The 20000-nt window shown below is 41.4% G+C and overlaps 1 protein-coding gene across 3 annotated transcripts in view; it reads right to left on the bottom strand.

Annotated features, from left to right (window-relative positions):
- Positions 1-709: 709 nt before the first annotated feature.
- LOC113803245 (rho GTPase-activating protein 18) overlaps positions 710-20000 on the bottom strand; it is a 256236-nt gene continuing 236945 nt past the window's right edge. For 2 of the 3 annotated variants that reach the window (XM_070141879.1, XM_070141880.1), the window contains exons 4-19: positions 15844-16158; positions 13750-13871; positions 13203-13304; positions 12402-12739; positions 11769-11980; positions 10949-11079; positions 10069-10296; positions 8447-8618; positions 7744-7847; positions 7461-7525; positions 6635-6819; positions 6134-6381; positions 5285-5428; positions 4764-4930; positions 4293-4507; positions 710-3120 (exon numbers count right to left, since the gene is read on the bottom strand). In XM_070141879.1, the coding sequence (XP_069997980.1) occupies positions 3002-3120; positions 4293-4507; positions 4764-4930; positions 5285-5428; positions 6134-6381; positions 6635-6819; positions 7461-7525; positions 7744-7847; positions 8447-8618; positions 10069-10296; positions 10949-11079; positions 11769-11980; positions 12402-12739; positions 13203-13304; positions 13750-13871; positions 15844-15958 (2667 nt within the window). In that variant the 5' untranslated portion in view covers positions 15959-16158 and the 3' untranslated portion in view covers positions 710-3001. Of the gene's footprint in view, positions 3121-4292; positions 4508-4763; positions 4931-5284; positions 5429-6133; positions 6382-6634; positions 6820-7460; positions 7526-7743; positions 7848-8446; positions 8619-10068; positions 10297-10948; positions 11080-11768; positions 11981-12401; positions 12740-13202; positions 13305-13749; positions 13872-14845; positions 14982-15843; positions 16159-20000 lie in introns of those variants that run through there. The other variant, XM_070141881.1, reaches the window with a different exon arrangement.

Below are 20000 nucleotides of genomic sequence, written 5' to 3'. Positions count from 1 at the left end.
ACTGTAATTATAGTTTTAACTGCAACGAGCATCTTGGTCTCTTACTAACACGCATTATAAATTAGAAATTAGCCATGTTTCTTTTCACATACTCAATTTTCTCCGAAATTCTGTCTACCACATGGGTAATGAGCCTCCTTGTAGACATGCAAAATAATTTATATGGCTGATGAAATTATAATAATATATTAAGGTCCTACAACGTGTCACTTATCTATAAATAGTGTTTAATCTTAGTATTTTTTCACATTCTTTTTCTTTTCTAAGTATTATGTAAGATAATTATTCAAAAATGCTTGCCGCCGTATGGTGACGAATTTCATTTAGAGAAAATATATAACAGCGAAGTATTTATAATTAACCTCACCATCGTTGGCATTATGCAAGGAGCTTTATCTAAATATCTTCTACATTTTTTAAGGAATTTATCATTTAAATACTGTATGCTGGGATTCAGCATGCCATATCCTGTTAGGAGATCACGTGACAATACTTTTCAAAGAATCTTTAACCTTGAATATGTAAGAGACTGTTTAGGTTTCAGTTCTTCCCACAAATAAATGGCTCTAAGCTCCTTACTAACATATTTTTGCCCTTGGAATAAGCTGGGTATTTGTTCTTCTTTTTATGTTTTTTTATTATTCTAACCAACAAGGAAAGTTAAATGCAAAAAATATGTTCCCAGGATGGAAATAAATAAACATATATATTGATATATCTTTCCTTATAATTTATTCACTTAATATGTGTATAATGTTTTGTGTATATACAGTAGACATAAGAAGAGAGAACCATTTCTTACAGAAGTGCCAAAGACAGGTATCGTTTTACTAGATACTTCGAATCTTGTTCATCTGTACAGGGATGTGAGGAGGATATACTAATATAAAAAGCTATACAAAGAGTAATTACCAAAAAAACACACACGCACAAACACTTACACACAAGCACACCACATTAAAGAATCATCTGTTGAGCACAAGGAATATGCAAACACGAAAATCAACACTCATAAAACACGTATATAAATGTAATTCGTACTTGAACACAAACTTCTGTTGCATGAGCAAAGAACCTCAAAGGTAATATATTCAAAACAATATATGCAAATACGTCATGAATCTTGTGTGTTGATAGAATCTGAAGGCAAACCTCCACTTAAGTGAAAATATATATATACACATCCGCTAAGTTCACTTCATAGGGTCTCTGTTCATTTGTTAACAGTGTACCTGGCTTACAATCTTTATAACGTCTTATAAATGTTGCAGGTAAGTATTCTTCAGCGTTATGATAAACACTTATACAGACATACGAGTATACGTAACGGTATCATGACAGTGCAACAACTACTGTTCACGCATTAACCCAAATGTCAAGATTATTGGGGGAAAAATACAGAAAAAACTTATATCATACTGACCAGTTAAAGACAGGCTTGCAAAGAACACAAGGGGGTAAACAGAATTATGTATTTTTTTGCAATCTTATGTGCATTCTGTAATTACCTGAACACTGTTTAAGCATGTGGAAATGCTGGCAATAACAGACAGAAGACTGACTTATCATAATAAGAATGACTTTTTGCTGTAGCGTTCAATTCACCCGTACATTATCTCCATGCTTTCTTCAAAGAGGCGCTAACACCACACACGCATTTAAAACAAAAAATATATATCAACTGCTGTTCCAGACAAAACAGAATCAGTTGTCTTTTCAAACTAGAACCAATGTGATTATTGGTCCACGCCAGATAACGGTACCATTTATATATGTATATACATTGGGTATACATATACTACAGTATTCTTCATTTTGTAGCAAAGCAAGCTACAATAAAATTCTCTTACTGTTGAGCATAAATATAGCAAACCACGAATATCGTCCAACTGCAAAATTGTAAACCTTTAAACTGTACATCAACAAATCATAGAATAAAATGTCCTTCCATCCAGAAGTACAACAAATCATTCAGACAATATTATTATATACACATATTCACTCTTTACCATAATGCACATACACCCCCACATATTCAAGACTTGTAAGAGTACTACCAGTGAGTATAATTCTTCCTCGTGTTAATATACAGTCATCTGCAGAAACCGCAGTGATTTTACATTATAGAAATCTGACTAGTAGTCGGGGAAATTAAGGCGAATCCTTCTGTGAAAATACTATTCTTAAAGCATAAAAAGGGTACTTATTGATTTGATACAGGTTAATATCCTCTACAACGACTTAAAGACAATGTTACTTAATTCCACTTAAGTACAGTCTAAAAGGTAATGAACTGTTTCAGGCACCCAACATTTTCTCTACAAGACAATGACTGTGACGTTTCAGCCGTCCGCGCTCTTACCTGAGATATCATACAGTCACAAAGACTCACATTTAACTCCACACTTAACACTGTACATTACTTATCTCTTGCACACTCTTCTAACTTACATTTAAAAGTCTTAATAGGTTTTCTTAATCATTCTGAAGCACTGTTTGGTCATGTCGATCAAACATTGTTGACCTTAATCAGCATACGAATAAAATTGGTGATCATGAATTTAGTATTTTATGACCATCCGAGGAATTTACAAAGAAAATACCATGAAAGGAAAGTGAACACGAAGAAAATGCGTACTACAGAATAACCCAGGTTTTGTCATTCATTTTTTTTAAAGACTTACGCTCCCTTATCATACACGTATCAATCTTTGAAACAATGCCTTGGGCTTAAACTAGATGATTATATAGGATGAAAACATAACCTCCTCTTTCTTCTTGACAAACACGAAAAACATAACCCCGCGTCCGTCGCCAAACCACAGATTAAGGATATCTTATGCACACCAAAAAATATCCTTGAGTATTTGGACAAGTTACTAGCTTCCAAAAGAGAGGGAGGGAAAAAAACAATAAAACCACTCATATAATTCCTTCCCTCTCCCTTCTTTTTCTCGGAAGAATCTAATGTCGAGGAAGTCTAACCAAGATGTCCTCTCCTCTACGAATTTCTTCTAGACGTCTGCCCTCCGTGGTGGTGGCACTTGACGAGGAATTCTGCATTGGGGTTGTCCTGGTATATGGTGAGGAGCTTTGCTTTCGAGTCCAAACGGCGGTCGCCTAGAAAAAGGAAAGACAAATGAGAATACTTACACTATAGAAAGAGTATGACTGAGTTAAATAAACCGCAGGGAGATAGATTAAACAGTATAATAATACTTTGCTTATAACTGGATGAAATAAATCGTAGAAAGATAGATTGAACAGCACAAAAAATACCCTGTTTATGGCTATCAGTAAATATTATAGACCATACCGAATAAATATCATTATAAACTGTACATCGTATATGGTTATCAATAGAGATTAAAACTCATATTAAACAAAATAAACGATATAAATAGTACCTCAAATGTGACTCAATGTACTATAACACATAATGAACAAAATATATCAAAGAGTAAATCGTATATGACTACCAGTAAAGAGTAAAACACATGCCGAACAGAATAAAAAAATCATGGAGAGAACATTGCATAAGGCTATAATAAAGATTATAACTTAAACTGCACACATAATACAAGGTATGCACAGAAATAATCAACTCATTAAGATAATCTGTTTCTAAGACTCCTGTGTTTTCTCCCTTGCCTTCAGGAGTATGTAACACAGCGTTTCCACATAACCATTTTTTATGTATATGTAACACTGATTTCTTTTATTTGTATGCATTTATAATGGTTTCTGTACATATGCCATCACTTACTTTTCCTTATTACCCTTTTTTGAGCATGTCTTTCTCTAAGTGCACATACTGTATACATTTCCCTTCGACTACATCGTATGCAAAAAACGGATTTCGCTATAGCCCCTTTGAGAGCTTTCCCCATGCACATAAACCTAACACCATCCTCCTCTCTAACTGTTATTTGCATATAAGACTAACTGCCCTTTATACATCCAATGTTGAGCGTATATAACACGACCTTCCCTTATAATCCCTATATATGTAAAACTCCCTGTAAACCCCTTGACGTGCGTGAAGGTATGCGCATCTGACCATTCGTTTATTCTGTTTTGTCAATTTAAACCTTTGATTATTGCATATGCATCGATATATTAGCGTTAATGCACTCTGACGTATAATTGCGATGTATTAAAGTAAAGACCTCGATGTTTAAACTATAAATGAAAGCTTAAATCAACAAAATAAAAATGCAGTGAGAACACCTTTGGACACGCACACCCTCCCATCTTCCTCTCAAACTCCTCCCATCCTCGTTTCTTATTACCTATGTTCCCTCCTCTCTCATGGAGGGCGTGTTGCTCTACGGCCTTCTTCAGCGAGCCCGTCAGGAGGCAGGCGTAGAACTGGGGCGAGGAGACGCTCGAGGGGGCGGTCGAAGGAGGGGATCCGTTGCCTCCGCTCCCTCGCTTGTACTGCTGTTCTCTCCGGCCCTCCACGCGACGGGGGTTCTCGGGAAGGACGGTCAGTTCCTCGATGAATCTGGCGGGGGAGGTTCGTGTTAGGGGCTGTATTCGGGGGGTTTGGGGTTTAAGTGGGTCAGCGATTTCTTTTGTGTATGATTTCTGGATACATGGATGCTCATATCAGCAATAAAAAAATAATACCAAAAGCAAATAGGAAGAACAATAATATTAATATTGATAATAATAATAAAAATAACACTATCATTATCAATATCATCATCATTAGGAGCAGTAATAGTAGCAGCAGTAATAATAACACCAGACCCCCTCACCTTGTCAGTAAGTCTTTGGCAGTCATCAAGGGATCGAGCTTAACTGGGTAATTGCACTTGTTGAACTGGGGGGCAGACACCCTGAGGACCCCCTCCTGGTAGTCCACCTCGTTCTCGATGGGCCGCTGGATAGTCTCTTTGCTCTTGCGAGTCAGCAGTCTCCTCATCTGGAATGTCGTGGGTTTTGGTCAAGTTGTTGGGAAACGTATTAAGAAATCTCGAAAAAAGTGATTAGTTGGAATGAGAGATGTGTGTTTTGAAATACAGATACGGTTTAGGGACGTTTTTTTTTGTATTTCATGCCGAGGTACTTCTTCCTCAAACGTTTGGCTAAATATCTTCCTATTTGAGAAAACTCATACGTTCAGTCCTATTCAGAAATGAAATAAAACTACCCTTTCAAAAAATCCGTCAATACCCCTACAGTTAAAGCAAAATAAACCAACGAATACCCCTCCGAAAAAAAAACACAAACACACAACTGCCCTTTTCCCTTTCTCGCAAACTCGGCCTATACTCACAGGCGTGTAGTTACTCTGCTTGAGGGCCTCTGCTTGGTATATACGGCGGATCTGCGACACAAGCCGTTGGGGAACTGTCCACAGAACATCCCTGTACTTGATCATCATTTGGGTCAACTGAGTCGTCACGTTCGCGTAGGTCATCTGAAAGAGGGCGTTCTTATTAGGGAAGAGGTTAAGGTTTTCTTGGAGCCATCGATAGGTCATCTGGAAGAGGGTGTTTCGTATTAGGAAAGGGGTTATGTTATAAAATATGCGTGTATTACAGGTGTTACCGTTGGATGGATCATCTGGAAGATGGTGTTTCGTATTAGCGAAGAATTTATGGTATAACTTATTCGTATGGTATTGGTGTTATCTTTAGAAGTTTATTCGTTACTGTTATTCTGATGGGCGAATGACTATTTTTTCCTATAAAGGTTATGGTATCGTACGTTCTGAATGTTTTTAATGAATTAAAAAAAATATATGTATGAACACGAATCAAATCAAATGCATTGGTAATTCAATTCCTTGACGACTTTTTGCTTCCTGAATAACCGCTCCTCATTATAACCTCATTATTACAATAATACATCTACTTCGAAGTGACGTTAACTTTCGTCCAATTTTCTGACTCTGGCGTAAAAGAAACTTTTGTTTTGGGATAATACCTCTCGATATGATTGGTGGATCAGCTTCAAATTCGGCATCAAGAAATACCACTATACCATACATCTCTGGACGAGTTACTGTGGAACGTACCTACCCTTGTCTCCCACATCCACCTATCCACACCCACCCCAACCCAAACCCCTTCCCCCAACCCAACCCACCAACGCACCCCCCGTCCCCCAACCCAACCCATACCTCGTAGTTCAGCTGCTGCTCCTTGTCCTCGCTCCTGAGGTTGAGTTTGGAGCGCTGGTTGCTGGGCAGGAAGAGGTTGGGCGCCACGATCATGGCGATGTTGTAGAGGGTCATCTTGTTCTCGTCCTCAAAGGCTACCACTCGGGCACACAGCTCGAGGACGGCGTGGAGGGTGTCTCGGTGGGACGAGGGCAACAGGAGGATCAGCATCGTCAGGGCCAGGATTCGCTCGCCCATGTCCTTGATTCCTGCGGGAGGCGCCGACGGGGGACAATTAGCCAACTGGGAGATTTTTTTGTTTTGTTTTTTTGTGTGGATTATCTTTTTATTATATAAAATATTGTTTACGTGTGTTGAAATATTCGTTTTTTTAAACAGAAGATTATCTAACTTAACAAGAACTAAACTCACAAATGCATTTAAACAATGAAAATTAAATTCTAAAAAAAAAAAAAAAACGAAAAGAGGAAAAAAACACCAAGAAAATCGCAAATCGCTTACGATGCGTCTTGTAGAAGGCCGGCATGTACGTGTGGGTGAGGAGGGGCTGTGGAAGCTCCCTCAGGAAGGTCTTGATGAGGGCGGCCACATCGTTGGGCGTGGCGTTCCTGAGGGCGGAGTCAGCGGTGCCCGGGGAGGTGTAGAAGTGGGTGTCCAACGCCCGCCGCAGCTGCTCGATCTGGGACCTGGAGGTGGGAGGCAGAGGGCGGTGAGGAAAAGGCTTCTGGAGGGGGCGCTTGTGAATTATCATGATGAAAAACCTTTTCAGAATTCTCGAAATATCATAATGAAAGTATATATATTTTTTTAAATAACTTGATAAAGTTTTCACAAGTTCTAAGAAAAATCTTAAAATTTCTCAAAATACCATGGTGAAAAACCTTTCAGAAGTTATAAAAAATAACATGATAACAGTATAGAAGTTCATGAGATAACATGATAGTAGAAGTTAAAAAAAAACAGAATGGATTTTCCAGAAGTTTTTAAAATAGCATAATATAATAGACAATTAAAAAGCCTTGAGACACCGTAGAATTAAATACATTCATGGAATACACACACACACACGCATATACATATAATTATATAATTATTTATATATATATAATATATACATATATATATTATATATATATATATATATATATATATATATATATATATATATATATATATGTATGTATGTATATTAACGACCAAAGTAAAATCGACAATCGTACCTTCCACAGTACGTGGAAACGACTGCATAGAAAACGGGAAACTTAGCTAACGGAGACAATAGCTCATAGAAAACGGAAAACAAATATTCCCTAGACCCCAAACTCACCTGTGTCCGGGCACTCTCATGATGCCTTCCTGACGTAGGCCCTGGCGTTCCAACTGCAGAGCCAACTGGTAAATAAAAGAAAAAAGTGTAGCACATTAACATAGTGTCAAAAAGTCGTTATCTTACAAAAGGCAGAAACAATGAAACTTATGTAAATCATATTGTGCATATTATTTTGTTGGATTCCGCTTGATATATAGACCAACCTTCTTGGTCCGTTATTATCTGGCAGAAAAAAAACAGAAAAATAGTATTTGGATTTTATACCTGGTATACCACTCACCTTATAAAACACCAAAGGCACTTTAGTCTCAAGGGGAGACTCCTCCAAAAAGCTTCTGTCTCTCTCTATCAGGCTGTCGAGACGGACGCCGAACACGCCACTTTCTGCAACCAAGCAAAAAAAGATTAAAACTTGAATAATCGAAGGAAGAAAAACGGTAACATTCCTGTAATATTTAATCCTCAAAATCCTCGAATAAGTCCTCGAAAACACCAGGAAACTCTACAATAAACAAAGTAGTTTTACTGAGAGACGAGACAACCTCCTGGATTTCATCTTCAGATCCGAGAATGCTATCAAGGAGGACTTCGAAATGACTCTCTCACTCTTCAGGAAAGCCGTTCTGTTTACAGAACGTTATTTATATTTTACCATGACCATTTGCACACACCCGTAAACCGACATAGCAAGCAATAATAAATAAATAAGTATAGAAAAAAATGAATACATAAATAAATAATATAAACAAAATACACAAATAGATAAATTAATATAGATGAGTAACCAAACAAAAATAACCAAATAAAGAAATACATAAAAAGATAAACAAATTACATAAAAAAGATAAACAAATTACATAAAAAAATGAACAAAATGCATAAAAAAGATCAACGAAATACATTTAAAAAATCAACAAAATACATTAAATAAAACGTAATAAAAAATAATTAAAACAGACTAAAATAATCAACACAAAACCAACCTTCTTTGTTTTGCTTCCTCTTCTTGAGCTTTCTCCAACGGTGGTGGATGTTGTGCTCCGTGAACAGGATGTCGAGCTCCAGGAGGGCGAGGGAGGTGAGTCTGCCCAGGTCGGACTCATCCAGCCAGTCCATGCGAGTCTGGCCGCAGCGACTCGTCTCGACCACCAAGTCCTAAAAAAAGGTGGAGGGCGTGAGGTTATAGAGAATGTGTGTTTTAATTTGATTCATAAATTAATTGTATAATTTCGCTTTGATTTTCATTCGTTATAATCGTTATTCTTGGAGAGGGAGGGAGGGGGGAGAGAAAGGGAAAGAGGGAGAGAGAAAGGGGAAGAAGGGAGAGGGAGAGGGAGAGGGAGAGGGAGAGGGAGGGAGGGAGGGAGGGAGGGAGGGAGGGAGGGAGGGAGGGAGGGAGGGAGGGAGGGAGGGAGGGAGAGAGAGAGGGAGGGAGGGAGAGAGAGAGAGAGAGAGAGAGAGAGAGAGAGAGAGAGAGAGAGAGAGAGAGAGAGAGAGAGAGAGAGAGAGAGAGAGAGAGAGAGAGAGAGAGAGAGAGAGAGAGAGAGAGAGAGAGAGAGAGAATATATATATATACATATATTATTTGTTACAAGAACCTGATTGTGGACTGAATTTTAAGGAGAAGTACTAGGCTTCTTTTTAATTAAGAGGAGAAAAGGTTTACGTGTTCAAAGACGCCAAAATAAAGTTTTAGCAAGTGAGCAAAAATTTCACACTTAGTTAAGATAAAAACTTGGAAATACAGTTTACATTTTGATCTTTATTAGGCAGAGGAATATATCTATATTCCATAGGTTTCTGTATTTCTGTTTTGTATGCCTAACTCCTTAAATACAAACAAAACTAGAACTTACATCAACATTACTCAAATATCATTCTAAAAGAAAACTCATCGTAATCTTCAAACACATTTAAAATTTTATAATTCTGACACAAATACATATTGTAGCTCATGGGAAGATTTAGTACTTAAGACGAGAAAGTCCCAAAGATTTACTTTTATAATGATTTCACTGCTTGCTAGAGGTGGTTTGTTTTCTCTTTGTGCTAGTCCTTTTCTTATACTGATCATTCTGTTAGTTGCGTAATTAGTTCAGATAAACGATAGTTATTATTTACTGCAGGAATAGGTTAAATTAGGTGTTTCTTAAAACTGCATTACCTAATACAGTCATTTCGTGTTTCTTTATCGTCATTTCTTCGTAACATTTTATCTTTTCGAAAACAGAGAGGCACTTTATTTCATTTTAGTTTTCATCAATTAATAACAGACCTTTATTTAGTGTTCGTTGGGTTTTCCTTGTGCCATTTTAGTGTATTTTTTTAATTTCGTGTTTGTAGGATTTTCCTTAGGCCATATTTTTTCGTGTTTGTAGGGTTTTCTTTACACCTTATGAATGTTTTCCTTAATTCAATTTCGTGCTTGTAGGGTTTTCATTGCATCCTATTAACGTTTTTCCCCATTAATTTTTTTATTTGTAGGGTATTCCTTACACCATGTTGTTATTTATTTTCCCATCCATGATAGAAAGACCCTCCGCGAAATACCCACGCCATGGAGAGTCCTAAACACCCCTCCTCTTGACGTCCTCGCTTCACTCACCGGGAACTCCTCGTCGGGCTTCGAGTAGATGACCTTAAAGCCGAGGTCGGTGCTGGAGGCCGACCGGGGCCGGTTCTCTCGGTTCTCTCGGTTCTCTCGGTTCTCTCGGTTCTCTCGGTTCTCTCGGTTCTCCCTCTGTTCCCGGATGTCCCTCAGCTCGCGTGATTCCCTCGGGCGGCTGATGGAGTGAGACTTCCGCAGTTCAGCAGACATCCTACGGGGAGAATCCTGTAGAAGGAGAATCAGAATCAAATAATTTATTTAGCCAAAAATAATACATCAACAAAAATACATCATATAACAATAGTGGTGTGGCTGAGCCCTCCAGGAGTGAGACTCCCTTAAGAAGGCCCCTTGAAGCATTAATCATTGAAAATAATACATATCATATAATATAAAACGTGTAAAAATGTGTTTGATCGAAAGAGAAATCAAGACATAATATAAATAAATAAGTAAACTAATAATACAATTACTGAATAACATTGATGGAGGATGATGCATTTGCCGGTTTAAAGGTCATAGTTTACTGTGTGACTGTTGACACTGGTAACATGCGACAGAGAATGTGAAAAGAGGGAGGGAAGGGGGACAGGGAGTGATAAATGAGGGGATAGGGGAATCAGACGTGGCATACTGAGGAAGAAGAGAACAAGAGAAAGAGAAGTTGGTAGGAAAAGAAGGTGACAAGGTGGCAAAATGAAGGGAATGACAAAATAGGGGAGTTAGACAGACAGACAGACAGACAGTGAAAATAAAATAAAATTGAAAGAGACAGAAAGAGCGAGAAAGAACAAACGAAATAACGAAAGGAAAAAAAGAAAATCAACGAAGCAAAGACAGCAAAGAGAGATGAGCGAAGGAGGACAAGGTGACTGACCGGAATCGACTCGAGATCCTGCACCGTCCTCGTAGTAGACGCTGACTCCAGTGGCGGCCTCTTGTCCTTGCAGCGCGCGTGGGGGATGTGCACGGAGCCGATGTACCGATACCCCAGCACCTGGATCTCGGCTGGGGACGAAAGAAGGGTCTATTAGGGATTTGTTCATTTAGGGGTTTGTTTATTTAGGGGTTTGTTTATTTAGGAATTTGTTCCTTTAGGGATTGGTCAAAACTGGTGCTTTATATGATCTACAGTAGGTTATCCCACCAGAGGATAGATATATATATACATGTAGTGTGTATAAACTAAAGTCTTTTTCAATTACAATTTGCGAAGTTAAGAGCAGAGAAGCCAAAGCAGAACATGAAAACCGTAAGACATGTATCCCCTTTCCTTTAAAAGAAAAAAGTCTCCCCTATAGCCACCGGAATGACAGGTTTCTCTCTCTCTCCCTCTCCCTCTCCTTCTCCTTCTCCTTCTCCTTCTCCTTCTCCTTCTCCTTCTCCTTCTCCTTCTCCTTCTCCTTCTCCTTCTCCTTCTCCTTCTCCTTCTCCTTCTCCTTCTCCTTCTCCTTCTCCTTCTCCTTCTCCTTCTCCTTCTCCCTCTCCTTCTCCTTCTCCTTCTCCTTCTCCTTCTCCCTCTCCCTCTCCCTCTCCCTCTCCCTCTCCCTCTCCTTCTCCTTCTCCTTCTCCTTCTCCTTCTCCTTCTCCTTCTCCTTCTCCTTCTCCTTCTCCTTCTCCTTCTCCTTCTCCTTCTCCTTCTCCTTCTCCTTCTCCTTCTCCCTCTCCCTCTCCCTCTCCCTCTCCCTCTCCCTCACCGGACTCATCGTGCATGGTCTTCGGGTAGAATTCGTACTGCCCCTGCTTGGAGTGGAAGCTCTTGACGTCCCTGGCGATGTCCCTGGCGTAGGACCTCTGTCTTCGGAGTTCCTTGCCCGACGAGAGGTGGCCCGTCCCCACCTTGGGCAGCATGTCGAGCGAGGGGGCGCGGTACATGTGCAGCGGTCGGTCGTCCTGCCACTGGGGAGACCTGTAGGGGACGAGGGGGCGGGTTAAGGGTACGCAACCTCGGCTATTATATTTCTTTACCTTGTTCCCTTTTTTGTGTTCTATATATATCTTTAATAGTTCTTGTTTTTTTTTGTTTTGTTTTTTTAAGTTCTGTGTACCGTACATTATGTTTATCTGGTTATTGGTTTGTGCTTTATTTATACCTAGTCTCTTCTTTATTCCATATGACATTCCATGCTTCGACCACCCGGCAAAAAGCACACTGACCCAAGCGTCTAAAAAGGTACCTCTTATATTAAATTTCTCAACCATAAAATCTCCCATCTGATAGCCCCGCACAGAATGCATTCCGCTAACTCCATATTCCAAAGTAAAAAAAGAAACCCCAAAAAAGAAGAAGAAAAAAAGAAAAAAAATAATGAAAAAGATTTCGTTCTCACCTCGTAGCAGAGTCGCTCGGGGGCGAGTACCTCCTGCTGACACCATGGTGACTCCTGGTCGGGAGATGATCCTGATGGTGGTGATGATGGTGATCCGCCTGGTGATGATGGTGGTGATGGTGGTGGTGATGGTGATGGTCCGCGAAGGGCGTCGGGGAAGTGATGACCGAAGGGGAAGTGACCAGAGAGTGGTTCCCCGAGTCGAGTGACCCGCGGGACCGGCTGAGGTACGGGTCGACCCACGACTTCGGGTGCGGGTCGGGCGGGGTGCGGGGGGGCGAGACCGAGTCCAGCGAGTCCGGGGTGGCGCTGCGGCTGCGGGTGCCCGTGCTCGAGTTCTGGAAGACGGGGGAGGGGTTAGATCTTTGGAGTGGGAAGAAAATGTGATAAAAAACTGGTAGGACCTGGTGGAAGGGGGAAGGAGTTAAGGTCCTTTGAATTGGAAAAAAAATAATAGCAGCTGGTAGTTCTATAAGGCAGGAGCGGGCTTAAGGTCTTTTGAATAGGAAGAAATGCGAAATCAATTGGCAGGAAAAGTGAATAAAGAGGAAATACAGATAATAGATACAAACAGGTGCGTTTACCCTATCCTCTGAGCACAAATAATTTACATAATAATAGAAACAGCTAAATAAGACAGAATTGAAAAATCAAACCCTTTCATCTCTACAGTAAAACGAAAAGAATAATCATAGAACAAAAAAAAGAACCACCAGACATAACCAAACACAAACATACCAAACAAACACAACCTAACCAACAACAAAAAAAAACACGAAAAACAAATTTTCTCCAACATACATCCGTGTTGGCGAAGAAGTTCCTGATGTCGGGCTTCTGTCTCTGCTTCTTGCGTCTGATGGTGGCGTTGAGGGTGCGGACGCGGCGCTTCAGGGCTTCCTCCTGCAGAAGGACGCGGGGAAATGAATAAGAAGAAGGTAAGTGTGTAAGTATGTATGTGTGTGTGTGTGTGTGTGTGTGTGTGTGTGTGTGTGTGTGTGTGTGTGTGTGTGTGTGTGTGTGTGTGTGTGTGTGTGTGTGTGTGTATGCGTGCGTGCGTGTATGTGTCTAAGTATTCACTGGAACCCTGCTTTTGCGTGTGTCTTTCGCTTCTTTGTCTGTCTGTATATTTATTCCTCTCTAACCTTTCCCGTTTCTTTCTCTGCCCTCCCCCCTTGTTCCAAACCCTTTTCGCCCTCCCTTCCCTCCCTCCCTCTATCCCTCTCCCCCCCTTCCACCCTCCTTGTCCCCTTCCCTCCCACCCCTCCCTCTACCCTCGCCCTCCCTTCCCCCCCCTCTCTCTATCCCTATCTCCCAACCCACCATCTTCTCCCCCCTCGAACCTCACCTGCCGGGGGTTGAGCGTGCCCATGAACTTGCTGTAGGTGATGTTGTCCTCCGAGAGCTCCGAGTCCTGCTTGACGGGGATCCCAAGCTCCTCGAGGAAGTGCTCGTCGGATTCGCCGTCATCTGAGAAGGGGGATTTTAAGATTAGATTGGGGTATGGGGAGGGGTGGGGAAGGGTGGGGAGGGGTGGGGTGAGGAGGGGTGGGGTGGGGTGGGGTGGGGTGATGAGGGGAGGGGAGGGGAAGGGAGGGGAGGGGAGGGGAGGGGAGGGGAGGGGAGGGGAGGGGAGGGGAGGGGAGGGGAGGGGAGGGGTGGGGTGGGGTGGGGTGGGATAGGTTGAGGTGAGGTGGGGTGGGGTGGGAATGGGAGGGAAGGAAAGGAAAGGGAAGGGAAGGGAAGGAAAGGAAAGGAAAGGAAAGGAAAGGGAAGGGAAGAAGGGAAGGATGGAAGGAAGAAGGGAAGGATGGAGGGAAGAAGGAAGGAAAGGAAGGGAAGGGAAGGGAAGGGAAGGGAAGGGAAGGGAAGGGAAGGGAAGGGAAGGGAAGGGAAGGGAAGGGAAGGGAGGGAAGGGAAGGGGGTTTAGAAGAGGGAGGAAGGGTGGGGGATGAAGGTGAGGGGAAATGTTTACTTTTTGGCGCAAGTCATCGTTGCTATTTTTGTTGTTATTTTTATGATTTGTACTGCTATCATGTTATTTTTATCATTCTCGGTGATATTATTGCTATCTTATGTTTTGGAAAATCGTTATACTTTCGTCATATATATCGCCATTATCGTTTTTTACTCTTGTTATCAATTTATCATCAGTATTATTGCCGGTATCATTATCACTAGCATCCTAATCATTACTAATCTCTCCCTTGTTTCTTTCATTCTACTCTAAAAGCCTAACTTAAATCCTACAGGATATATACCAAATGAAAAAGAAATTGACATTACACAATACATCAATTAATTTACCCCCATTCCTATTTCTCATCAAGAAACCAAAGATCATGAAAATATCTGTATTTCAGATTATCAGTACATACTCATCTAACAGACAAAAAATGAATCTCTAAGAATAAACATTTAAAAAACACATATTTTGAAATTACCTTTAAAGCACATCCCATCAGCCAGGACAATCCGTATGTAAAAACGTAAGAGGTTTTCGTAATTCATCGTCTATCAACCGAATGTTGCGTAAAATTTCGTTAACTGTCACATCCGCAGATAAGAGAGGAAGGGGTGATAATAACACACCTATCTATCGATTGTCACTGGCTGGAAAACATCAATGTACATTCATTCTTCATTCTAAAATCTGAAGGCTTGGAGATGTATGTAAGTATATATATTTTTTATCATATACATTTTTTTTCTTGATTTCATTCGTTTTGTATTTATTCAAGCTAAGGTCATACTTTACAATTCTTATAGTTTTGTATATGTCAAGTTCTCGTATCACTTGCACTTGCGTACTTATAAAAAAAAAATTCCACGTTGAAATCACACTTTCATACTTTCTCCGCGTAGAATTTCCACTTTTTCACGTTAAAGATAGCATTTCACGCATTTAAAACGAGCACTTTCTTCACACAAAAAACGCCACTGGGGCCCCAAAACACTTCACAGTCAAAACACGACTTTCTTCGTGCTCACAACAAACCACTTTCTTTACATTAAAACAAACGCGTTTTCACCCTTTGAACACTTTCGTCACACTTAAAGCAAAACACCTTTCACGTAAGACACTTTCTAACACGTAAAACACCTTCTTCACACTCTAAGCAAACTACTTGTTTCACTCAAAGCAAAACTCGTTTTTTCACTCAAAATAAAGCACTTTCCTCACACTCAAAACAAAACTTTTCACACTAAAAAAAAAAAAAGTTTTTGCACTCAAACGAAAAAAAAACACCTTCATACTTAAAGCACTTTCGCCATACTTCAAAAAACAAAACACCCTTTTCACACTCCAAACAAAAAGCACTTTCTTCATTCAACATTCGCCCTTACGGCAAATTCGCACACTTAACCTCCCCACTTCCGCTATTTGCAACAATTAGCAAAGTCGATCCTGCCGAAGCCGAATCCTGCAACAAGGACTCACCTTCGTGGCTCCGGACTTCCTCTTCTGACTGGGAGTTCGACTGTGATGTCCTACGGCTGATGGTCCGGACCTCGTTGAAGTAATCCTCAAGTTCGACGCTGGCGAAGGACTCCATCTTTGAAGTCCTGGAGGGAAGGTGGGGGATTTTTTTGTGGAACGGAAGGAGGAGAAATTAGGAGAGTAGGAGAGGGGGGGGGGGGCAGAAAAGAGGAAGGAGGGAAGGATAAGAGGAGGGGGTGGGGGCGACGGATTGTCTGGGATAGGCTGGGTTCTCCGGCGTTCCTTCCTGGCCGTCCTAAGTCTCCATCGCTGGATCTGAAAGAGGAACCGGATGTAAACAAACGCTGGTTTATGGATACTTTAGTTTTTGCTTTTAATTTCTTTTTCATAGCTTGATAGCAAATGATTGGGGAATGATGGCATGTAATAAGGGTGATGGTGATGATTACGATGATTGTGAGGATGATGATGTTGATAACGATAATGATAATGATGATGTTGATAATGATGATGGTGATGTTGATAACGATAATGTTAATAATGTTGATAATGATGATGAGGGAGGATGAAGGGGACCATAATGATACTGGCGATGATGCTGATAGTACAGCTGATAAACGCAATGCTAATGATATTAAGGACAATAACAATGACAAGTGATTAAGATGGCGATAACGATCATACAAATAACACCGGCAATAGTAACGTTACAAAAATTATAATAAATATCATCATTTACCATAAGAGTACCAAGCACAGCACCACCATACACAACTTCAAATCAACATATAAACAACCAAAAATTTCAAACAACCAAAATAAAAGAATATAAATACATCGACTACCAGAACACGATTTACAAATAATAATAATAACAACACCAACAACAACACCAACAACAACAACAATAATAATAATAATAATAGTAATAAAAAATAATAATAATAACAATAATAACAACATGAATGCTAAGTCACAAATCCCATTTTTTTTTATAAACGTTAAATCACAAATCATAAATTTAAGAATGGCCAAATCACAAATGATTTAAAAATCGCAAATTGGAAAAAATCACAAATTTAAGACATTCTAAATCACAATTCTCTTAAAAAACAAAAAACAATTAAAAATATGCGATTCGATTTTGTTTTCTTCATTTCTCAAGAACAAGAGAGAAAACAGACATTTCTATTCTTGTTTAGGCTGAAGATGGAAAATGAGAATAACAGGAAATGAAAATGAATAAGATTGAGGGATGCGATGGGTATGATAAACAAAATGAAAGATTAAAAAAAAAGAAAGACTATATAATTACGCTGGGAAAACAATTTATTTGCGGATGCGTAATAAGGAAAATGTACGGTAACTCAAAGTAAACATTAAAAAAATAATCATAGGGGGAAATTCCTCAACGAAGATATCTGAGTAGGAAACCCCATACGAATCACAAGATAATCCAATGAACGCCGAGCTAAGAGGAAAAATGACTCAGCCCTCTTACTTACTCATTCAGCGACGCCGGAAGTGCTGATCATGGTACTTTTATGCGCCACCCTCATGCCTCCCCTCCTCCTTGCTGCCTCACCACTTCCTCTTCCTCCTCCTCTTTCCCTCCTCCCTTACCACTTCCTTCCTCCTCTCTTCCCTTCCTTCTGTCTTCTCCACTTCCCCTCCCTTGACTTTCTTGCCTCTTACCATCCTCGCCATCTTCCTCTCCACCTCCCTCCTTCCTCCTCCTCCCTAGCCTCTCAACATCCTCCTCTGCACCTTACAACTTCTTCTCTTCCTCTCTACTCATCTTCCTCTCCCCTTCCATCTCTCTTCCTCCTCCTTCCCAGCCTTTTCACCTTCCACCTACCCTACCTACCCTACCCTCTCCTGCCGCAACACCTTCCATCTCCCTCATCAGCACACTCCTACTTCCCCGCTTCTCCCATAACCTACCCCTACACTCTACCTCTTCCTTCGCTCGCTCGCTCGCCTCTACTCTCTGCTCTCTCTCCCATCTCTCTGCTCTCTACTCTCTCTCTCTCTCTCTCTCTCTCTCTCTCTCTCTCTCTCTGCCCCTCGTCCCTACAAGGTCACTGACCCAATGACCTAATGACCTCCAGAGGTCGTAGTTTAACATTAATTACACGCAGGTTGGGTACGCGGGTGTGCGTGTTGTTTGAATGGGGGGTACGTCTTGTACAATCTCCTCATGGAAGTTTATGTAACGAATAGCGTTATACGAAATTATTATCATGTTTTTTTGCGTTTGTATTACCTTGAACGTTCTTTGAATATTTGCTAAGATAAATAGAACTAAAATAAATCATTCAACAGTACGTTTTCTATGCGTTGCGTTTTCCGTAATCTAAAAGGGATACGATCATTAACAGAAAACGAATATTCTCACTCGACAAAACACTAACCCAAAAAATAATAATAGAGCTAAACAACACATCAATGGATATAACCTCATCTCATAAAGGAGAAGGAAAATGACCCAAAATGAAGACCTTCCAGTAAACCCAATCAACGTAGAGGAAGATACAAAAGGTCATATATAAACACAAACGAAAAAACAAGAAATAAAAATCTGAGAGAAAATAAAAACGAAATGAGATGAACAGTTGACACCATTAATAATGATGATGATGATAGTGATAATAATAATGATGATAACGATGATAATAATAACAATGATAACAATAATAATAAGGAAAACAATAACAGCAACAATAAAACTACTACTACTAACTAGTAATAATAACAACAATAACAAGAGCAACGATTATAATAAAAACAATAATGACAATACATAAACCAATCAAAAACGAACGCAAGAAAATCAAAACAAAACAAAACCCGCCATTTGTGGAACCCCGCCGAAAAAAGCCCGCCAATTCTCAAGGATAGCCGAAATTACCATCGTCCCGCGTTTTATAATCATGCTCCTTCTCCCAGACCGGATCTAGGGAGCGCAGGGTACGGCGCGCGAAGGTAACCGCCACTATCCTATGCGTGTACCGGGTACTAAAACTCGTACCCTAAACGCAGCCTGGGGAGGGGGGGGTGAAGGTGGAGAGGCTGGGGGAGATGGGGATATGGGGAGGGTGGAGAGGCTAGGGAGGCTGGGGGAGATGGAGAGGGCGGAGAAGGTGAGGGGGATAGGGGGATAGGGTTAGGGGAGCCACAGGGCGGCCGAAACCGGTACTAGAGTGATATGACGGACGAAATTTCCGCGCATACAGGCAGAGGAGAGAGAGAGGGAAAGTAGAGTACGGAATGTTTAAGCGACTGGGCACGAAGTGGTGCAGAGGGGATTGGGGTGGAGGGGTGGTAAAGGGGAAGAGGAGCGGGGAGGAGGAGGAAGGGTGGAAGGGAGAGGAGTGGAGAGGAGGAGGAAGGGTGGAAGGGAGAGGAGTGGAGAGGAGGAGGAAGGGTGGAAGGGAGAGGAGTGGGGAGGAGGAGGAAGGGTGGAAGGGAGAGGAGTGGAGAGAAGGAGGAAGGGTGGAAGGGAGAGGAGGGAGGAGGAGGGAGGGAGGAGGGAAGGGAGAAGTGGGGGAGGAGGAAGGGTGGAAGGCGAGGAGGGGGAGGAGGAGGAAGGGTGGAAGGGAGGAGCGGGAGGAGGGAGAAGGTGGAAGGGAGAGGAAGTGGGGGGAGGAGGAGGGGGGAAGGGTGGAAGAGGAGTGAGGAGGAGGAGGAAGGGTGGAAGGGAGAGGAGTGGAGAGGAGGATGAGGTGGAAGGGGGAGGGGGAGGAGGTGGAAGGGTGGAAGGGAGAGGAAGGGAGGTGGAAGGGTGGAAGGGAGAGGAAGGGAGAGGTGGAAGGGTGGAAGGGAGAGGAAGGGAGGTGGAAGGGTGGAAGGGAGAGGAAGGGAGGAGGAGGAAGGGGTGAAGGTGAGAGAAGTGTGGGGAAGGACGGGAAGGAGATGAAGAGAGGGAAGGAGGGAGAAGAATTGGTGGAAGGGAGAAAAGTGGGGAGGAGGAGGAAGGTAGAGGAAGAGGAGAGGAGTGAGAGGAGGAGGAAGGGTGAAGGGAAGAAGAGGAGATGAAGGGCGGAAGGAGGAGAGAGGGGAGGATGGTGAGAAGGAGGAAAAGAAGAGAAAGGTGAGGAGGAGACAGAGGGTGAAAAGAGGATAGCTGACTAGAGGAAAAGGATATTAAGATGAAG

Source organism: Penaeus vannamei, chromosome 28, assembly GCF_042767895.1.
Source record: "Penaeus vannamei isolate JL-2024 chromosome 28, ASM4276789v1, whole genome shotgun sequence".
Lineage (NCBI taxonomy): Eukaryota > Metazoa > Arthropoda > Malacostraca > Decapoda > Penaeidae > Penaeus > Penaeus vannamei.
Note: the sequence above shows the minus strand (reverse complement) of the source record. Positions and strands in the feature narration are given on the sequence as shown.